Below are 22,330 nucleotides of genomic sequence, written 5' to 3' on the forward strand. Positions count from 1 at the left end.
CAATCATTCTTCAATAGCTCCACTTCCTGTGGTCATAAAAGCTGTTGTAATTATCTTTTAAGGGGAAAACAACTGTGCAAAAAAAAAAGTTTCTTCAGAGAAATAACTTTTCCTGCAGTTTGACCCTCAGTATTAAGTGAATTTAAAAAGAGCCAAGTCTGGTGTTTATAGGGAATTTATTTTATTTTTGTCTTTTATAAAAGTAGATTTCACTGTACCATGCAATGAACAATTTTTGTAGCTCTTTAGAAATTACAAATGCTTGAGACAGATGTGTTATGTGTGTTAGGAAGCAAACCTTGAAATAGCTCTGTATGTCTCGAACAATGCTGTACATGACGGAGTGTCTGCTTTCCTTGCAGATTGAAGACTATGACCTCATAGCAAGCATGATGGGAGCAAAATGCAAAAAGCTTCGCAGTCTGGATTTGTGGAGATGCAAAAACATAACTGAAAGCGGGATTGCGGAATTGGCTTCAGGCTGCCAGCTTTTGGAAGAACTTGATCTTGGTTGGTGTCCTACACTGCAGAGCAGTACAGGCTGCTTTACAAACCTTGCGCGCAAGCTCCCGAATTTGCAGAAGCTCTTTCTTACGGCCAACAGGTCTGTGTGTGACACAGACATCGAGGAGCTCGCTGCCAACTGCACGCACTTACGGCAGCTGGATATATTGGGTAAGATAATCGGGGTATACTGGTGCTTGTTTTGCAGTGTCTCAAAAGCCTTTCAGTTAAAAAAGTAGTCCTTAAGACAAAATTGTCTTCTATACATATTTGTTAAATAATTATTTATTAAAATTATGGATTAGCACATAAAAAAAAAAAAAAGAGGGACTTTTACTCGCTGCATGATTTCTGTCTCAGAAGCCCATGGATTTATCCTAGCTGTGTAATTTGGCTGCTGAGTATGAATTGCTTAAACTGGAATTTAAGCAAGATTTTTTCCACCAACGTTTATTTTCATGACCATCAGCTTTTTTAACTGAAACCTTTCTCTTCTGATTATCAGAAGATCCAATTTTTTTTGTTCTAGCTGCTTTTGTTTGTGTTTTTATCTCTGTGAAGTGTGACAAAATAGATTTATAGCACGAGTCTGTGATCAATAAACAGATTTTGCTTTTGTGCAATAAATATTTGTTATATATTGTATAGTACGTATTATGTACTGTGCAATACTGAACTTGTTCATCACTTTTATCGGTAAGTGAATTTGAGTTATTAAAGATTAAAGGGTAATTAACAGCAAAACCTAAATAGACTTTCTAGTAAGGTGGGAAGGAAATGATGAGGGTCAAAAAGCATAGCAAATCTGGAATTTCTAATCCTCTGCAGTTTCCATAGTTGAAAATATTTTTAGAGATCTAAAGTAAATATACTTTGAACTCTTGAGTAAGGACTTTGAGAAGTGTAGTTTTGTGTGATGCTGAATTTATTCTTTTATGGTGTCATATGAGGTTTTCTTTTTATAATAATGTAGGACAGCAGGGCTGTTTGTGACATCAGTGTGGGAGAAAATTCTTCATGGTTTTACCAACTTAGTTTCACAGGATAGCTGAAAAAGGAAGATTTAAATGAAAGGCAATAAAGTAGTTGCTCTGTGTACTTCTAATGTTTAATAATTGTAATGAAAATACTACATTTAGGTTGAGAGGGATACTGCAAAGAACTGAGAGCCATCAAGGTGGATAATTTTCCAAGCAAGTTTAAGGATTTATTCTTATCAGTATTTATGTTTTCAAAGTATTTACCATATGGCTTCAGATTGGCATTCCAGAACACTCTTCTATAATGGTGAATAGTTTTACTTCTGACTGAGACAGCTGCCTTCTGACCAACACAGGAAAGACATATGAACAGAAAAAAACTCCACCTAGTTCAAGTTGTAGTTATGTTTATGCCCCTCAGGGGTACTGTGTTTTGAGTATCTCTAAGAGAATCTGCTCTGCAGCTAAATTACCAGAGTCACACTGCCCTGTTCAGACATGAAAAGTTTCCAAATGGTGTAGGGAATTGAGTCGCTAATAAACACTTCTGCCCCTGACCACCCACTTCCGTGTGTTTCTGTTACAATGGCCTTGAGTCTATTCACAAAGGGGTCAGACCTTGTTACTGCACCAGAGGCTTCCCAAAGAATAGTTTGGCTGTGCTAAACTTATGGATAGTCTGTTATTTCTGTTGCCTTTCTGACAGCGGTGAAGGCTTGCTGACACATTTCTTTAGTGTTTGAAATCAGATTTTAATTTAGCTGGACATCCTAATGATTTTTTTTAATAATGTGAAAGTGGAAAAGGAGTTTGTTCTGTTTCCTGGGTGCTTACCAATATTGCTGAGTCAGATGGATTTTTAGTCTAACTTTTGCTATGAAATTGCATGTTGCATTCAGATAAATCCCCTCTAGGGGATATCCAGTTGAAAAATCTGGAAAACTAAAAATCTGAAAAAAAACAAAAACAAAAACAAAACAAAAAAACAAAACAAAACACTTGCCATGCTTTTTTGGCAATAGCAAGAAGACTGTGTTAATCTTTTTTTCTGAATGTAGTAACCACTACAGTCTGTGGTTACAAGAAAGAGCTGTCAAGTAGAACTACATCGTGTCATCTGGAGGTAGAGTTGCCAGGTGTTCCTGTATAAGTGCAGAAGTCTCTGTTGTTGGAACTAAAGAGCGAATCGCTCACTGTGCAGGAGTACCAAGGAAGTCATAAATCTCTGAACGTGCTCTTACTTTGGGCATGTGATACAAGGCCATCCTGTTACTTTAAGCTGCATGAATGTGTAGTATGTTTTTGTCCTTCAGTAGAAGTGTGACAACAGGTCTGAAGCTGTAAGAGGTCAGAGCTCAGCTTTGCAAGAGTAACCTTGAACAGTGGGTCTTCTCTGTGATGTGAACGAATGAGAGGTGCTCTCATTATATCCTTTGTCATCTCCCAAGTTAAGAAATGTCTGTCTTGCATGTGCATTGTGAAGGGTGTAGAGGTATTGCTGCTGGGTTAACACTGTGTGCTGTAACAGACTTCTTTTGCTTCAACAAAGCTGTATAAAAGTGAGTTTTTTCCCTGCATATAAGCACTTATCCAAATAAGGGTCAGAATGTCTTTCCTTCACTGCAATCACCAGTGCTGAAGATACTATACTGGTGTCTCCCTGCAGTTGTTAGAACTTATAAACTTGTCAGAGAAAACTTCTTGTTTCAGCTATAGGTTATTTATCATCACAATACCTTCAGGGGTGGAGAAGTCTAAGCCTCTGAAAGAAATCTTGTTGAACTGTAAGGGATGAAAAATGCACATAATATATAGCCTGGATGCTATTTGAAGGTGATAGGTCCTGAGGCTTGCTACCTATCTGTCCTTTACCATAATTGTTTGGCAATTTCCTTGTTACAGAGTCAGAGGACTCCGTAGAAGATTAAAATTGCTGTTTTTCAAGGACTCTGCATACTTATTGGCCCATGCAAGCATTGTTGGATGTCAGGCTGTGTTTGTGCTATGTAAAACATAGAAAGTACATTTCTGTTAAAAAAACAAAAATCATGGACTGGTCCATATCTGCTGTATCACAAGTTTGGAAGAAGAAGCATGGTGTGTGTCACTGAATGCATGAGGATGTGCTTCTTGTGAACTTCTAGTTCCGAGCTTTCTTTTGCCCACTGCATCCTGAACTGCCTGCTTATAAGTATCATTTCCTTCTCAGCCCACATGTTTTCTGCTGAGTGACATGGCATGTTTCTACCCTCTGTCAGAAGGATCCAGCTATGATCATCTGACAGTTCTGTAGTGACGCAGTACATCTGCCAGTGCTATCAAAAGTTAAGTGGACACCTCTAGACCAGTAGTTAAAAAATTAGTCTTCAAACTGTGATCAGCATTGAGCAATGTGACAAGTCAGATGGCAACCTGAATTAACAGTGTCAAAAGCTTTTCTTACACATCACATCAGCTGCTTAGTTCTCTTCTTGTGGGGTTCTCAGCTGCTGCAAAGGGGGAAGAGTAAATCGTATTAACCTAGCTCCGCAAAAGTTCCAACTGCCTCTGTCCTGCACAAAAGGAGTAATGAAAAGTAGACACCCTCGTTACCACAAAATTCATATATTCCTATCTACATTCCAACACCTCCCACACCTTCCTGAGCAACAGAAAACCCAACTGCCCCCTTGCCAGCTGTCAAAGTTTTCAGCTTTATCTAGAGACCATCAACACGTAGTTAGTCAATTCAAACATGAAAATGTGATTGTAGCACATTAAAATTTTGAATTTGAATTTTGTGCAATAGACTGAATAAAATATAATGAATAAAAGTCGTTTGGCTAGTCTAGGGCAAGAAAGGAAAGAAAAGTAAGAATATTTGAGGGAAGAGTGCTAGTTATTTTCAAGAGTTGGTACTCTGAAATATTATTTGGTGTGTAGTAGTGTCTCTTGCCCTAGAAATTTGGGTTCTGCAGTTTTTATAGCTGTCCTGCACAGGTGTCCTAAACAGCTATAGAATTTGAAGACTTGGATATATGATGGATATCAATTAAATTATTTACAGCTAATAAGCATAATTGTTTGAGGAAAGAGATCATTACTCAGAGCTGCCTGTTACAAAGCTGATACCAGAGAATTAACTGAACAACAGAATTAAACAGCAGATTTTAATGTTTTGGTTATGTATGTATTCTGAAAAATGGCTGATTAGTCTATGGAGGAGAAGTAGTAAATAATAAAGATCCAAAAGCCTCCAGACTCAAGAAGAAAAATGCTCTATATAAGTAATTAACTAGCAGGCTACATTGTCAGTCTTTCAAAAGCAAAGGAAAATGTGCTGCATTAAAATACTGAAATGCTTTTGAATGGGCTTTTAGGATACATACATAACCAGCTGCACATTGTATAAATAAAAGACTACAGATGATGTGCATTTATCCTGTGGTGTGAATAACCAAACCCCAACTGGATTGCTTTTAGAAAAAGGTATTTCCTAACATAAAATTTTAAGTCTGAGGAGGGAAAAAACCCAGGTGCAATAAGGCATGCAATGTAGGATGACCTACTTAGTTGCAAATCTATTAAAAGTCTTGGATGAAATGATAGGAGAACTATCAAAGTTCAGGTAGGAAGGAATGAAGAACATCCTACACAAAAAATCTGTGGCTAGGCATCTAAATCTAGAATTTTTGTAGAAACACACGTTTGGATCTTGAAGCATAAAAGCTGTGATGCATAAATGAGGCTGGGTTTAGATGAAGGTGCTGATGTAGTAGCAATTTTAAGGCTTGGTGGAAAAAAATATAAGTAGCATAATGTGTTGTTCCTAGAGTTGCATTTGGAATGATAGAGCAGATCCTTATGGTAGAACAGTGATACTGTGGTAAAGTGTGTGGTCAAATGAAGTGAATAAATAAAGCATGTTACAGAATTTCTACGTGAAGCTTTAGGGACTATTGCATGAACCACCAGACAGTTCTGATGATGGTGATTATATAATGGTAAGGGAGTTAAAATCACAGTGATAGCAAGCTTAGTCTCTGTAGAGGATATAAAATTTTGGGGCATGATATCAAAGACACTCCTTGGTGATGTTCAATAATGTCTCAAAGCAACTAATCTAAGAGCCTGACATAGGATAATTGGAGACCACATTCAGATACCTCCTTGCTTATGCAGAAGAGTACTGGAGACTAATGAAACCATTTGGAGTATTTCTGAAATTGAATCCCATTCAGAGAACGGAAATAAGAAGATGAATTCTAGAAAATGAAACAAAACCAGGGAAAGGCAGTTTGAGGTATTAAGGAAGCACTGGGTAGAGGTGAATGATACTGTGTTTCAGCTGTCTTACAAGTTTACAGGAGTGCCTGAGCTCGTAGATAGTCCGGGTGTGAAGGCTCATCCCAATACAAGGCTGTTGCAGGAGAACTGTTGTGTGCCCATTTGTGTTCGTGGTGAAGGGGATCAAGCAGGCTGCTACATCAGAGCCATTCTTTCCAGGAGATTAGCTTGGAAAGCTGCCTTAAATTGGAATGCCAATACAAAAAGTGTTTGAACAAATCAATACATTGAACAATAATAAATTGTTAGGACTAAATGGTATTTATGCAGTGATTCTAAATGAGCTCAAATACAGGGTTCTGGAAATCTTGTTTCTGCTATGTGATCTGTCTCTTAAATCAGCTTCATTGCTAGAGTAATGCAGGGTTACAAATATGACACAACCTTCTATAAAGGGCTGGGATTAGGAGCTATAAAACAGTAAGATCATCTTTTGCTCTGTGTAGACCAGTGGCAGCCATGAGAAGGTCAGTCAGTGGACATACAGAGGACATCACCCTATTTTGAAGAAGGGCTGCATCCCAGCAAAGGTAGCATTAGCTTTGTCTCTCCAGTCTTTTAGAATTCCTTCAAGTTCTTGGTGAATGTGAGCACTACTCTAATCCATAGAAGATTGGGTTTTCAAAAGCTTTAGTTGTTCTGCTTTTGAAATTTAACTGTCTTTTCCTGGATTATGAGTGTTTCAGAGACAGCAGAGGACAAGAATGTATCATCTCTTTTCACAGTGATGTCACTAATGTGGTTACCAAAGGTCTGTTCTGATCTGCTTATAAGTAGTCCAGGCAGAGGGGTAAATAATGCCAGAGGGTAACACACAGGTCTTAAGGGTAGAAAAATCTTATTCTGAAGAATTTAACACTGAAAAATGGCAGAATGATCTTGTGATACTTACTAAACAGGTGATAAAGCAGGAGGAAAACATTGAATCAAATGCAAAGTAGTCACATGAGGCAAAATAACATCACCTAAATATATAGGGGACTGGATTTATGTTAGCTTCTGTTTTGTAGGAAAGAGATTCTGTGGACAATTTTTGGAAAACATCAGCTCATTGTCCGGCATCATTCTAATGGGAATAGAGAAGATTAGTGTTATTTAGACATGAAATGGAAAAAACAGCATAAGACTTACTATAAAATTACTGACTGTGTGCTCAGTGCACTGTATTGTTCTGGTTATCCAGTTTCAAAAGTACTAAATTAGTGCAGAAACAACTCAACAGGGGTCATTTTGAGATGCAAGGGAGTCTGGAAAACAGATGCCCTTGAGGGAACAGAGGAGATGTGCATGGGAGTACAAGTGATTTAGAAATAGTGAATTGGGAATGATCTCACTGCTTCTTTCATTGCACCTTAATTATTGCAACTAATAGGCTGGAGATTTTTGGTTTTTCTCTTTTTTTTCTTGACATAATGTAGTTAAACTGTGAAGGGGCTGTAAGTATGAAGAAATTCAGAAAAGTAGTAGCATTCATGAAAGATAGCTTTAGAAACCCTAAAATTATAATTTTTGGCAGTTGAGAAGATTCACCAGTGAAAAGCTCCTTTAAAAAAATCTGCTTCTTTTTTTGCAGGGGAGGTAAGGAGTGTAGGGAGCATAATTGGCCCTGTCCCTAGACAAGATCCTGAACTAGATGGCTTTTTGGGGTGCTAGTTAGCTGAAGATGGAGCTATGTGAGTTGAAGTGTCTGCCAGCAGTTTTCTGCAGTAGTGTTGGATGGATAAACTCTTTAGAGGGAAAGCTTGATGAGCAGTTTAGCCCACTCTAGACCCCTGTCTCAGTTCACTTGCCTACGGTAACCTGCCAGGCTGGCAGTCTTTCCTGTAAGGCATGAATGTCCTCCTCTGGACATCCATCATACGTAATGGATGTGAGGATTTGTGCTTATAAACATCAATTTATTTGGTTTCTGATTGAATCCTATGCTTGTTATGACCCTGTGTGACACTTGGGAGTTCAGTCACTGTGGTCTTGCTTTTAGCAGGGTTTAACTAGTGTTTGATACATATATTTATGTATGGTCAGCAGTTTCTTGAATAACTGCTCCTGCATGTGTGTAATACCCACACTTGTTCTGGAGCCCTGGGAGCCTTGCTGATGCTTTTGGAATTGGAGTAGCCCCCGATCACTTGTCTGCTGTGCTGATGGTCTGTGTGCTCAACAGGAGAGCATGACTGTAGCATTCCATGCTGCTGCCTAAGCCCAGTGTCTGGTCCCTGAGAGGTCTTGTGGCTCTGGGTACCTGGCTTCTGTAGTAAGAGATTCCCCTTGAAGTTATAAAGTTGCTCCCCAATAGGAAATGACAGTGACTTAAGTAGTTAAGAAAATATACTAGGCTTTCTAAAGGTAAAAATTCTGTGTGCTCTCTGAGAAGATTTTAATTTGAAAACCCATTTAAATAATCTAGATAAAAGTTGTGTTGTAGTAGCATTTTTTGACACGGTATTAACAACTTAAAGCCCTGCACTATTCTTGGTAACTTTACAATTCTGTTTTGTTTTTGAACAGGAACGAGGATGGTGAGCCCTGCATCTTTAAGAAAATTGCTAGAGTCTTGTAAAGATCTTTCTTTACTCGATGTGTCCTTCTGTTCACAGATTGATAATAGAGTTGTGCTAGAACTGAATGCCAGCTTTCCTAATGTGTTCATAAAAAAGAGTTTCACCCAGTGACTCCCTACATATGCTGCTGTGGAACTTGTTTGACAGAGTTGTTTTCCTGTAAATTCGTGCTGATTTTCTTTTTTAAGGAGAATATAAATCTGCTATAAAATAGTTGAAACTATTAATTATCGATACAAATGTGTAAAATACATTTAAATGTATTGTTTCTTAAAGTTGATATTGTAGGTAAGAATTATTTTACTCTGTTAATTGGTGGCACTGCATGTTTTTAAATACTTGCCAGATGTCTGGCTTTAATGAGAAGCAAATGAATGTCTTCTTAAATGTCCCTTCATGGGGTGTTATACACAATACACTATGTTAATATCCAGGTGAAAGCAGAAGTTCAATATTTATCAGTAAGGAAAATATGGGTGCTTCCTTTTCTTGTGTTTGTGTGTGTACATATAAATGTATACATATGTATTTGTATATACATACACTGATATTGTAGCATTCTAGTTTGGCCTGAAGCATAAGATTTTATCATCTGGCCTACAACTGGTTACTTGAAAACCAGTTTAAGTGTGTATAAGAACAGATAGAAAAGGCACTTTGTCTTCAAGTTTTGGCAATGAATTGTATCTGATACAGTTTTCTCACTTCCTTCACCTGAAATAGATGCAGTGATGTTTTACAGTCCAGCTTAAGCAACACAACAGATAAATGCAAGAACTTGGACCACTCAAACTTAGAGAAGAAATGAAAGATAAAATTGACATCTGCTTCTTGCTATTGAGACACAAAGTTTAAGCCAAGTACTTAATGTCATAACTGGTAATGTGTAGAAAACTCTCGGGTAGTTTTCTTTTTCAAATTTCTGTCATGGTCAAAACCTGATTTGTGAAACGTCTGGTTATTGTGCAGAGTACCATGAAAAGTAGAACTTGGATAATGTGTTAGCACCTGTCCTTTCACTGGCATCAAATCTACTGTCAGGTGTAAAAACAAGCATCTTTGTTCAGTAAAACAGCAATGAAAATATAATGGGTTTGAAACAAGGGCAATACGATTTGATGATTTTATCACCAGACTTTAGTACTGGATTTTATTTTATTTAGGTTTTTGTTTTGTTTTTCCAAGAGGAGAGTAGCTCAAAGTACTATTGCACTCTCTCTTTAAGACTGCCTGATGTCTGGAGAAGGAAAACTGTGTTGATGGACAATTTCTGGAAGTTTCTTCCTTTTGCACTTTCTTGGATGAAGCTTTTATCTTTTTTTTTTTTTCCTTGAATACCACTGCTAGAGTATGTTGCTCTGTACAGCTTTGGTTTAGAATTTTACCTTTTTAGCCATTGTTGATGCATATGGACCATAAAATGTAGGCTGTCTTTTGATACTGATTCTGTTATTCTTGTATTGATGGCACTTATTACCTACTGGAATAAGAAGAAAAATACTTAGTCTGAGAGAAGTACAGTATTGTGCTGAAGATCAGTGACAAAGAACACTTCAGTTCATGCAGTAAATAACCAACTGCTACTAGAGGACTGCTGCAAATTGTTAAAAATCTGACAATCTCTGTGACTCCTGAATGACTGCTTTGAACTCTTTGTGCTGGTGCCAATACTTTATAAATCATACCATGAAACAGCTACAGAACATTTATCCAATTTTATTGAAAGACCTAGTTCTTCAGATTTTTAAATTTTGCTGAATCTCTGGGGAATTCCAGATCCAAAGAAGGGCATGCACAGTTGGCTTTTTGATTTTTTTTCTCCTCCAAACAGATGGCTCTATGGGATTTCCAACTAGTTTATGCCATTCCATTTTCTTTTCTTCTTTAGAAATCTGGGCATTGTCAGAGAACTTTAAATTTATTTACCTTTTTTTCCATACTGAAAGAGTCAGCTTTGGTATGATTCTCTGTGAGACCTCATTTCTCTCAATCATGTTTGGGTTCATTTGTTTTTCTGTGAACTTTTAACATTTTTTTGTCTATATTTTTCGTTGTAATTATTAAACAATATTATTCTAGTTACATGAGAACACAGGTACAGATAATGGGAGTTTACAAAGAACAGAGTTCAAAACAAATGTATTTGTTGTAAAATTTCACTTCTCAGGGGTTGTTCTGTGTTTATCTCCTTTTTTTTCTATAGAGATCCGTTTTGTTTTTCACTGTAAATAGAATGGGATGTGGATGAAGTAATAGCCATTGTGCCTTCAAACTGGTAAACTTATAATAGAGTTTTTCTCATCAATGAATCAAATAAGTGTTTTTCTAATCATGTACATGTAAAGAGTTTCATATTTTAAATACTGGTTGCCTTTTAGGTAGCATAAAGGAAGTTTAAATTGAAATTTTGTTCATACTGGACGATCTTTTCTTTCTTATGTTGCATCATCTGTTTGAAAATTTTTTTTTCCAGGGATTCTCTATTGTCACTTGGAAAATAAATTGAAGTTGACTTTTTATTTGGATTGTTTAAAACTTGGCTATTATCAACATAAAATTAATTCAAAGAGCAAAGAAGTGATTGGAAATGACTTTCATCTGTAGTTGTAGACTTCAACCTTCAGTCAGAGAGTAAGAAGCTCTTAGCTATGGCCTTATAAGTGCAAGAAGTCTTCCAGCAAAACAAAGTTAGACCAGACTTGACATTTGTAATACTTGTAGAATAAACAAAACAACCTGCTTTTAGATCTTCCTCGTATGTCACAGAGAAGCAAGAACAGGTCACTGTTTCTTTAGATCTGCTATCTTATACTTGTGTCTATTTATTTATATATATGTATGCATAAATTATATATACACACACACATATGGTCGTGTGTCTATATGAATTCTTTTGGATGTGTGTACATACATAAATATATATGTATAAATCTCAAAGTTTTTAATGTAGGAATTACTTTTGTAAAGTGAGTGTAATAGCAAAAGGTATTTCATAGCAGGTCTGCTTTCAACTATTGCTCTACTCTACCTGGAGACTGAGTTAATCTCCACTCATGCATCAGGAAAAGCCTGGGCAGATGTGCTGAATTTTCAGTGTTGCTTTGCCAAAGTGCCTTTTGGTTTGTCTGCTCGTGAAAGGTGTTACAGGGTATGAAGAATGAATACAAAGTCCGATAACTACTGTGGGCTGTCTCCTTGAAAAGCAGTCATATAGAGGGAAACTTCTAGTTTCATTTAATCCAAAATGAATTTTGTCAATTCCTCCACTGGAGGAATTTAATTACTCTTGAATTGGGTCTCATCTCCATCACTGGACTGTCCCTCAGTTGTGTTATTTAAATTCTGCTGTTAAGTAATATTCTTTTTTTTTTTTTTAGTTCTGTTGTTTGTTTATCTCTCTTTCTGAAGCTTTGTAGATGTGCTTTGACACCAAATGTTAAAAAAAACCATGGCTATCATATCCAAAAAAGGGGTTTATTCTGAACTGCTCCTGTTTTTAAACTAAAGGGGATCTTCCATACCCTCTGTATGAAACTGATGTGGGATGGCCTGTAGGTAAAGATGTAATTTCTTGGGTAATTTTAAAAACTAGTATGATAACTTTACCATTTAAAGCATCTTAACTCTTCAAGGCTTTAATTCAGTAGTGGACTTACTTGTATTCATAATTTTGAGCTGTCTGGCTACATAGCTCTATAAAATGGATGGGGTTTCTGTTCTTTAAGTTGTACACCTAATTAATTCATGCTCCATTAGTGAGCATGACTTATATAGAACAGTTTTGCATGGGACCTTATGATCCTCCATGTACTTGGAGGTCCAAGTTTCAGACAAAAAAAAAAAAACACAAACAACAACAAAACCTACCAAAACCTTTGTATTTCCGTAGAGCTCTTATGCTAAATTTTTCAGATACAAGATGTCCAGTAATCATAGTAGACAGTAAGTAGAATTCATGTCACTGAATGTTAGTTCTCTGAAAGTTAGGCATCTACTTCAAGGGAGGAATCTGGGCACCTCTGGAGAGTTATTAATCTCCTAAGGCAGACATTTCAGGAAAGTAGAATGAATCATGTTCTAGAGAGCCTCTCTGGAGACTGTGTAAGCTGTGATTTAGCTCAGGTTAGATACTAAACTGAGATTAATTCCATCCAGTGCTGTACTACCTGTCTTGAAAAACAAGACTGGAACAGCATCCATCCTTAAACCTTCAAACCCTCCAAATTCCATCCAGAGAGAAGCAAAAAAAAAAAAAATTATGAGGAGGAATTTTCTTAATGCCAGGATCTGCTTTTGCTCCTTGCTAATACCTGTGGTATATAATAGTTTTATTTTGTTAGTTTGGCTTTTGGCTTTGGATTTTTTTTTGGAAATGCATCTTCTTTCCCTGTTCCAAAATCTCATGTACCTAACTGGCTGTATGTATAGTTCCATAAATGTGTGAATTGAACAGACAAACATAATTAATTTATTGCCACTATTTTGATAATATTTCATATTGCTATAATTAAGACTGAGTAGTTTAACTGCTCTGTCATCAGAAATGTCACCCACTGTGCATTTGCAAAAATTGTGTGCTGAGTCCTGGTTCTTACTGTGTATACTTTTTGCATCTTATGGGGTATATTTCCTATGTCACATCAGCAGGACTGCTAAATTTACAAAAACTAAATAAAATGTAGCATTTTATTATGAAGACTATGGGAGTGACTTTATATATATGATTTACATGTCCATTATTGCTCTTTAACAGTGATTCTGTAAGTTGTAGCTTTTGAAATTACTAGACTAGAAATCCCTGGTTTAATGCATCTGCACATGCTGTGTCAAATACAGTCAATATTTTTTTCCCAAATGAAGGCTTTAGTCCTTCACTGAGATTATGATTTCTGTGATTTTTAGATATCTGACTTGATAATGAAATGCAAGAAGGTGCTCTTTAATAAATTTTACCAGCACAGGATAAGTTGTGGTAACTGGCATTTGGAAGGGCTGAGAAATGAGTGTTGCATGTTACAGATTCTCATGAGCTTCAGAGAAGGGCATCAGCAGGAAGAGTCTCATTAAGAAGACTCAGCCTCCGAGTAGGAGGCAATGGTGAGATTTTCCTTTTCAGCTAATGGACTAAATACTTTTGTTTGAGTTACATAGCTCTGGTTTCTCCTTGTCTTGTTTTCATTTAAGGATGTAAATGGCACAGTTAGGACGGAGGTCCTTAGCTGAAGGGCATCCATTGTGAGGAATGACGTTTTTCTGTTGCATGTTTTGTTCAACTTTTCTAAAAATAAAAGAATAAAAATACCCTCAACTATTTGAGTAATCTATTCCTTAGATTCTGAAGAAATGCAAATGTCACGAAAATTGAGAAAATAAAAAAGGGTACTTACCCAGATTTATCTGGAAACTCATGGAAGGGTAGCCAGAGCTATTTATAGATGTGAGGAAAGTAAGTGCCTTGCTCTAGATGAGCTGTTACTTTCCCAGAAACATAGTTTTCCACATAGTATCACATGCTTATACTTCTAAATCAAGATTTACCTTTTGGATGCTCTTAATATTGACCTTTCATGTACATGTTTGTGCAGTAAGTCAAAATATGTGTTTCATTTTATTAACTACATAAAAATATTTTTTCTTTGCCTACCACTGTGAAATCATGTTTTTTGTTACTTAATGAAACTATTTTATGCATGTACACACAGGTGCATGTAAGACTTACTTGCTCCAGTTTTTTGCAACTGGTCCGTTTCTGAGGACAAACTGCAGTTTGGGGGTAAAAATGGTAAAGTCTCTAGGGAAGGTTCAAGGGAAATCTGATCAATGTATCAGAATACCTGATGGAAGGAAAGAATGAAGAAGAGGGAGCCAGATTCCTCTCAGCAATGCCCATGAACAGGACAAGAAGAGATGTGTGCTGAAACACACAAGATGACATATTTTATGGCACAGGTTGCCTAGAGAGCTTGTGGAGTCTCCATCCTTGGAGATACTCATCATCCTGGGCAGTGACTGGCTGGCCCTACTTGTGCTGGTGGAGGCTGGACTAGGTGGCTTCCAGAGGTCCCTTTCCAGCCTCATCTGTCCTTTGTTCCATGATCCAAGATACACGTGTGGTTGGTTTCTTTACTTCATTGTACTGATTGCTGAAGAAGGTGGGGAGAGGGGAAAAGAAAGAATACCTGTCATAGGAACTTGACATGTTGCTAACAGACACAAGAACCTTGTACATTTCCTTGTTTAGTTATTTTAGGAGAAATAACATATATCTTCATTTAAGTTAGCAGGAAAATCTGGATGCAACTTAACTGGAATAAAATTTTGGTAATGTTTTCAACATGCAGATCTGTAACATACAAAACACATAAAACAGTTATGGGAGTGTGATTGTCATTCCAAAGCCTGAAAGTTGCACCAAGGACTAAGAAAAGTAGCCCTATTCTTGGGCACTGGTAATAGTTTCTGGGAAGAGACTGAGTTGTCTATAATACACTAGTAATGGTTTCATTTGTATATCTTTAGTATTTGTTTACATAGACCTTACACTGAATTGGGATTGCTGTGGTTTTTAGGTGACAGTTATTCCTGCTTACCCTGTTGGAAACTGAGTATAGCAGTTACCTACATGTTCATAGTGTCAAACACAAGTGTTTGAATTCAGGCGAAGAAGAGGACCAAGTTTACAAAACAGATGCCTGAGTGTTTTAGAGAGGTACCATGTATAATTGCGGTGAGTGCCCCATCTTTTGTATATTTACTATTTTACCATTGTCGGGCGTTGTTGTCTCTGCTCACCATCAGAGATGGGTTCCCTTTTATCAGACCTTGGTCTCTAGATTTTTCTTTAGGGCATTGCCACAGATTTTTGCACATACCCACTATTCTGAAAGGAACAGAGAAAATAGCTGGCTTGGTTAGAATTTAGAAACTAATGGCTAGCCTATGCTAGAAATTATTTTGGAATAGTTATTAAAATAAATTAAAATAACCAGGAATTTATATGTTCACAGGCAAACCTTGCATTTTCTGATTTAACTTTGGCATGCAGACAATTACAGGTGCCCTTCAGCTGTCATGGTGAAATCTGTGTGATGGTAATCTTTCTGGATTTTAATGAACATAAAGCCACAGCAGCTCTTCAGCATCTTGTGGCATTTTGCATTCATGTCCTTGCCAGGCAGATGGTGGAGTTGAAGGTTGTGGAGATTGGCCTAGCTCTGGAATGAGGTGTGTGAATTGCCTGGGGAAATTTCCTGCTCCCATTTATTCATATGTGCAGATGAGAAGGAAGGGCATCTCCAGACTTCCACATTGAAATACCTAAATCCAGCACCTGGATTCATTTAAGCATAATAGGTCTCTCTCCCTGCCTCTCATCACATAACCAGCAACAAAATACTTGCATTGTATTTATGATTTAATAGTACGCTCCATTTTCTGCTGCAATAGGAGTTTGAGTAATGTAACAAGAAACTCCTGTTGCATTACTTTTTAAAGAAACTAATTTCTGTAAAGGTGGAAGAGCAGCAATAGAGGGAATAGGTCCAGACTCTATCTGTAAATACCTGTGCTGTGCATGCTATGCCTGAGAGCATCAGGAGCAAGTTATGCCTTTTTGTAATAACAAGTTGAGAAGGACAAAAGGGATAATTGCCTCTAAGCACATTTTCTGTAGCTGGAGGATATTTATATCATTGAATTTTAAATATCTAGAGTAGATAGTAAAGTTAGGACACTATTCTCCTAGGGTCTGTCACTGAGTAGATAGGTTCTTCCGCAGGGTAATTCAGATCAGATTAGTCTTCAATTGAGGTCTTGAATTGACCTTTGGAAAAGCAGAGGTCTTTGTAGACCCAGTAAAATTTCTGTTGGAAGCTAGCATGGGTGGATTCAGAGTAAGAGGTTGCTTACACCTTGGTGCTCTCTATTATCTCTCCCCTGGCTTGACTTGCTTCCACCGAAGGCCACCACTTGCTTTGCTCATGTTAGATGAACTGGATCTTATTGCTCCCTACAAAATATCTTGGTTAAAACCAGAAAACTGCTTGTTTTCTAGTAGTTGTCCTTTTGGTTGTTTGGGGTTTTTTTTACCCTCTCAATTTGGCTATTAAAGCAAGCAGAAGGAAGGGGGCATTTAGCTTCAATTAAAAGAATAACAAGCAGCAGGTGGGAGCATGTTGGTCATGCAAATGCTTTAATTCAAATTATCATAAATGAGGATAGCCACTCTTGATTGTGATCCAAAGCTTCTTAATTTGTACGTAGCTCATCTCAGTACTGTGCCACAAATATGTCCAAAGTGAGGTTGTTTATTTGCACCTCATGATGGTGGCTGAAGCCCTAAAGTATAAAATGCTACTGTGAACATATGAGAACGTTCAGGTCCTAACTGGCTTCAGTAAATTCCCAAAAAAAAAGATTCTTCCTTCCAAACAAACACTGGAAGTTTTAGATTAGAAAGGCTAGTAAGAGCGTATTTAAAGTATGGTGAAGGCAGTGGTTAGCAAATCTAAGCTGGAGGGAGGGGCAGCAGTTCTTGGATGTGTTTTTCAGGACTGTTTTCCTGATCTTAAGCTGCATTGGCCCATGAAGCTAGCATCTACTCCTTTGCAGTCGTCAATATAGTCAGTATTCCAAGAGCTCTTTCTGTATGTGCAGTCTTAGATCCCAAATCTGTTTTCTGTGTTCCTATTCAGTAATTAGCTGTGCCACTTTTAGTTTTGTCTTCCTCTTAGTATACTAGCGGTGTTTTTCTTAACATCTATATTTATTTTAATATTCCTCTCTGAGACTCATGTTTTTCTTTTATACTTAGGCAAGTACTTGATTACATTTCAAAATGAGTTTTTCCTCTGGTATGTGTTCTGCTTGACCAAGAGTAAGTGGAAGATGATGTTATTAGTGTGTTTCTTCTTTTCAGATGTGGCTGCTGTATCTTCTTTCTTTCTGTGTGTAAACCCAAAAGTGTCTGCGTTTGCACACACAGCTCTGGCATGGATCCTTGGCTCCTCCTAATTTGACTGATGCTTTTGGGGTATAAATTATGGGTTGACTTGAATGCACACATACACACAAAACAGATGTTAGCCCTGTATTCATGATTTCATTTATTTTGGAGAAATCATCTAATGCCTTATATTGTTAATTCAAAGATAAAATCTTCTTATCTTTAAAAGTTAACCAATGATTTCTATTTCAGAAACTAAGCCTGTTTTCTTCTGCTGTGTTGGATCATTTAAAATATCATAATACTGTGTTGTGCAGTTTACTCCATTACTGCCGGTATAAAGAAATTGAAATTAATGTTCTCCCTGAGTTGTCAGTGTCTGCTAATTCAGAGATGATAGAAAAGTATTAAAATATATTCAACCTATAATATTTATCTTGCTTTGCACTTAATTTGTTTCCCTTTGACTGTGTTGCAAAATGCCGAGTGTACATAAAATAATGAATAAATAAAAAATAAATTATTTGTCTACATTCATTGACCTTTTGTGCATTCCTTTTAAAAAACAATGAAATACAACACAATATGATGCATTCCAAAGAACAGTTTGGTTATGTTTTTGTATATAAAAATATATTTTATCTATATTTTGAAATAAGACACCCTGGATGGTTTTTTGATATGAATTGGTAACCTAGCATCAGCAGCAGCAGCAGCATCATTATTATTATTATATTGTTTAATGGTTAGCTTCCTCTAGTCCTATGAAAGCACATGGAACTAGGTGTGTTACACAAAAATAGATGCCTCACTGCCTGAAACAGTTTGTGGTACAGAGCAAGAGACAACAGATGTATGTAGACAGATGGGATATAAAGCAGAATATGGAGATTACAATGTACCAAGAGAGACCTCCAAGAAAAATATAATTGTTGACTTTCTTTCAAGAATAATTTCCTAGTCTAGTGCAAATTATGTTACCATAAGGTATTTCTTAATCCCTTTAATTATGTACGTACTGGTACAGTTGGTTTTAAATGTGGAACTTAAGTAACATGATAAACTCTGAATTTAGCAAAAATGTTAAAGGCTCTGCAGCTTTAAATATGGGCACCAGAAGGGGACAGGTGATCAGGTGGACCCTACTTGTCAAGATCAACCCATATGTTGAATTGAAAATGAGAAACTGATTTGCTAGGAGTTTGTCCTCCTTTTGATGATTTATCTAAAGTGGTTTTATAGCTTCCTAAGTTGGTGTTGATTTAATCAGTGCCCATTTTCTTCTAGACAAATTTTTTGAGTGTTAGGTTCTCCTGATAGTGTTAATTGTTCAAGGCAATTAACTTAACCAGATAGAGAGCTTTGAGTTTTCTAACATCTCTAAAGAAACTCTTAATAAGACTTTTAATCTCCAGCACCTCCTGAAGGGTTCTGCTTTTGTATCACAGCTTTGCCTCAGGCCAGTTTAATTTCAAATGTGCTAAAACTGTCTTCTACCATCAACTTAGAGCTGCTGGTGCTTACAGTTATCCAGAAGTGTAAGAAAAAGACTGGGCCTGGGTTCTGTGCATTTGGACAAAACACAGCTGATTTTTGACACTTGCTAAAGTACAGTTTCAGGCATTGTTTCTAGTGGCCCTGTTTCTCATGATACCTGGTTCACAGTATTGAAAAATCTGAAATGTGTCAGGTGTCTGTCGTTCCTCTGTGGGGCACTTTGGGTAATGCAAACAGTTTAAAAACCTACACAGATAAAGCCAGATTTCAAAATATTTCAGGATTTGCAGACTTTAATGCCTGAGAGTCTGTAATACACTTCTTTACATTATTATTTGGCAGATTATTATTTGAGCAATTTAAGGAGTTATGTGTTCTCCATGCCCATATTTTTACCTGCTCTATGTCTAGACAGAGAGAGGAAAGATTACTGTTCTATTAAAGCATTAAAAAAATGCAAACTTATGTCTGTTGTTTTGCAATGCAATTGGCAATCTTGATTGAAATTTAAACAGAACACTGCAGATCTGATACCATGCATGCTGCAATTGTTTATTCACTGGTAAAATCAAATGTCATTATATACAATGTAGGCATTTATTATTACAAACATATTTTAACATAATGCTTTCCCTTACAGTTTTTTAGAACTAGAAATAAAAATTCCCTTATGCCAGGCAGTTTTGAACTGACAAGTATCTTTGAAAGTTAAAATAAATGTAGCAGCATTTTTGTAGCAAGGTCATGTCCATCCCTCTGGATGCAAATGCACAAACAATTTCAGTTCAAACTTCAGGCCAATAGGTCTCTAAATGCAGTTGGAGCCCAGTGATGCAGTCTCCATCATTTCTTTGTGAAAAGGATGAATCATGCTTTAATTCAGCCTTGTTAACTGGCTACAATCTCAGGACTCAAATTGCACCACAGGCAAAATATTGAAAAAAAACCCCAACAGATAATAGGCATTAAATTGTCTGTACTTAAAAACTACACTGAGTGTGATGGAAAGATGTGACTGGCAATCTACTTAGGTTATCTTTTCTAGTACCCATGTCTAATAATAAATGTTAACATTACTGTAGCACAGAAGGCCTATCACAGAAGAACCTAGAAGAAAATTACTGTGTTGGGAATAAACTTCAGAGAACTTACTGTGTGGTATCTCTGTTTAGAGAAGTCTTCATTGTGTTTTTGCCATTGCTTCTGCTTAGCAATTGCAAAGGGTTTGTCTGCAAAATTGTCTACTGTCACAGGGAGGGTTCATTGAAGGTGATGACATGCTATTTTCAACATACATCTGGGTTTTTTTCCCCATAACATTCACTGATGGACTTGATACAATGCCTTGCAGTAACTTTCATTCTCCCAGCAGATATCTCTTTTAGAGCCCCTGCCTAGTGCTGAGTATAAGATGCTCCTCTTTTTAAAAGGATTTTGGAAGGGGAAAAAAAATGGTGGGACATAGCCTTCAGGTGCCCTGGACTGTTTTTATCCATGCTGTGGCTGCTGCTTGACCCGGGGAGGAGTTTTAAAATGATTCTAACTAATTTTCCATTTGTGTGTTACCAGGTAGTATTTACTGTATCTGTTACTCGTGAGACTCATGGAGAAAAATGTTATACAAGAGTAAATCACTATCTTTGAATTGGCTAAGAGAAAGGATTTGTAAGATATTGTGGGCACTGATTAAACTGAGAGATCTACAATGCTGCTCTGATTTATTTATATCTATACTTTTAAATAATTCAGTCTTTTCAGAGAATTATGGCAGTTTTCAAGTTAAAATATTGATTGGTGGGTGTTCTGCTGCTCTCCAAAAGGTGTAGAGGCTTTCACGTCTGCATCTCCTCCTCTCAAAGTTGCAATCTTTGTAAAGGAGGCACGGATTAAGGATCTCCAGATAATGATTCAGTGCTGTCACCTGATAGGAAGAAGTCATTTGTGAGGGGGTGGGATTACAACCCCTCTTTTTGTCTTTTCCTAAATACACAGTCCTTAGGCAGTTTTTACATCTTCTAGTTGCCTTAAATATTGTAGGAGACTAAATGAACGCATACAGTCTGTGTAAGGAAGAGTGCATGTACTCCCTTGCTTCCTAGCGTATCTTTTTCCTCAGAACAACACTGTCTCCTTACAAAAGACACTTTTCCCCAGAAGTCTCCTAAAATAAATTTGGAAGAGTGAGGGAATTCCAGCTTCTTGCATCTTTCTGTCTGCTGCTGAATGATTCATATCTGTTGTGGTTCTGTTCACACACAACAGCAGGATCTATCCAGGGAAGGCAGAGGCTGTTCCCTCTGGCCGGGAAATAGCGATGCTGTATCTTGTCTCAAAACAGATATGAGAAAATGGTCCATATTCCCTTGGGATGCTCTTCTGTATTGGGTAACAGGTTGGAATTGTAACATTTCAATGAGGCTGTTATTCTTGTTTTACAACACTCACAGCTGCTGCAGCCACTGCCTCTAAGGTCTGCAAACTCCAGTGTCCTTACCCCAGACTCTCTGGTTGCTGCTGAATTTTACCTTAACTAGAAGTCGTTCACTACATGTAAATGATGGGGCTTTCCCCCACCTGTGGCCACATAGGCTGCATGCTTGGGACTAGCAGGAGCCTACTGCAGCTAGCCTTATTTCCTCTGGTGAGAGTTAGGTCCAAGTCTGGCAGTGGAGCAGTGCTGGAATGGGGAAGCCTTGGATTTAGGCCAAGGAGAATTAATTGAAGGTGCAGCTGAGGCTTAGCTGCTGGGTTATGTGTGTGTTCTCAGGGTGAGCCCCCTTCTGCCTTTTCACTAGAGGTGTAGAGGCAGGAGGCCAAGAGTCACAGTGCTGGGGACAAGCAGGGGAGAAGGAGATTGATTTCAGCCTTGTGGGTAGAGCCTGTGGGAGGTGAAGGGGAGTGAAATCAAGCCTATGGATATAAAACCTCAAGTGGCCTGGCCCCTACTGTGGTTGGGTCTGTATTTCTGAATGGGAGGAGGCAGGACCAAAGCTGAATGGACCTCTGCAGGTCCTCTGAAACACTCACTTCTCTTGGCTGGCTGCACAAGGCAGGCTGGGTTGTCTGTCCTCTTTCTTGCCCAATCCAAAGAGGCAGATATGCATGATTAAATGAGGGACTGCTTTAAGCTATAGGTCTCGATTCCACCCAAAATTAAAAACTTCTGATTTGGGATATGATATATATACTGAGCATGTATGCAAAGTTAGTATGCAAAAAGCCAATATTCTCCAGCTCCTCAATCTATTAGCAAGTAAATCAATCCTTATGTATCAACTGGTTTAGGAAGGGTCCCTGGGACAAAGCCAGCTTTTCCCTTTGGAGGCTGAACCTTACAGTTTTTTGCCTACTCTGAACAGAGCAATCTCCACAGGTAGGATGGACACAGACTTGGTCTATAGTTGAAGATGTAGCCATAGCTTACCTTTCTACTTCCTGCTGCACTCATAGCATCTCATTTCTGCTATCTGAACAAGTCCAGCATTGATGTTCAGCTGGGAAACAGGTTATATTCTCCT

General features: G+C 37.6%; 1 protein-coding gene across 6 annotated transcripts in view; it reads left to right on the plus strand.

Annotated features, from left to right (window-relative positions):
- Window positions 1-17,848, plus strand: part of FBXL4 (F-box and leucine rich repeat protein 4) — a 62,870-nt gene extending 45,022 nt beyond the window's left edge. For all 6 annotated transcript variants that reach the window (XM_021545011.2, XM_021545020.2, XM_077782288.1 and 3 more), the window contains 2 exons: window positions 363-675; window positions 8,319-17,848. In XM_021545011.2, the coding sequence (XP_021400686.1) occupies window positions 363-675; window positions 8,319-8,482 (477 nt within the window). In that variant the 3' untranslated portion in view covers window positions 8,483-17,848. The remainder of the gene's footprint in view (window positions 1-362; window positions 676-8,318) is intronic.
- Window positions 17,849-22,330: the final 4,482 nt, after the last annotated feature.

This window comes from Lonchura striata, chromosome 3 (genome assembly GCF_046129695.1).
Source record: "Lonchura striata isolate bLonStr1 chromosome 3, bLonStr1.mat, whole genome shotgun sequence".
NCBI classification, from domain to species: Eukaryota; Metazoa; Chordata; class Aves; order Passeriformes; family Estrildidae; genus Lonchura; species Lonchura striata.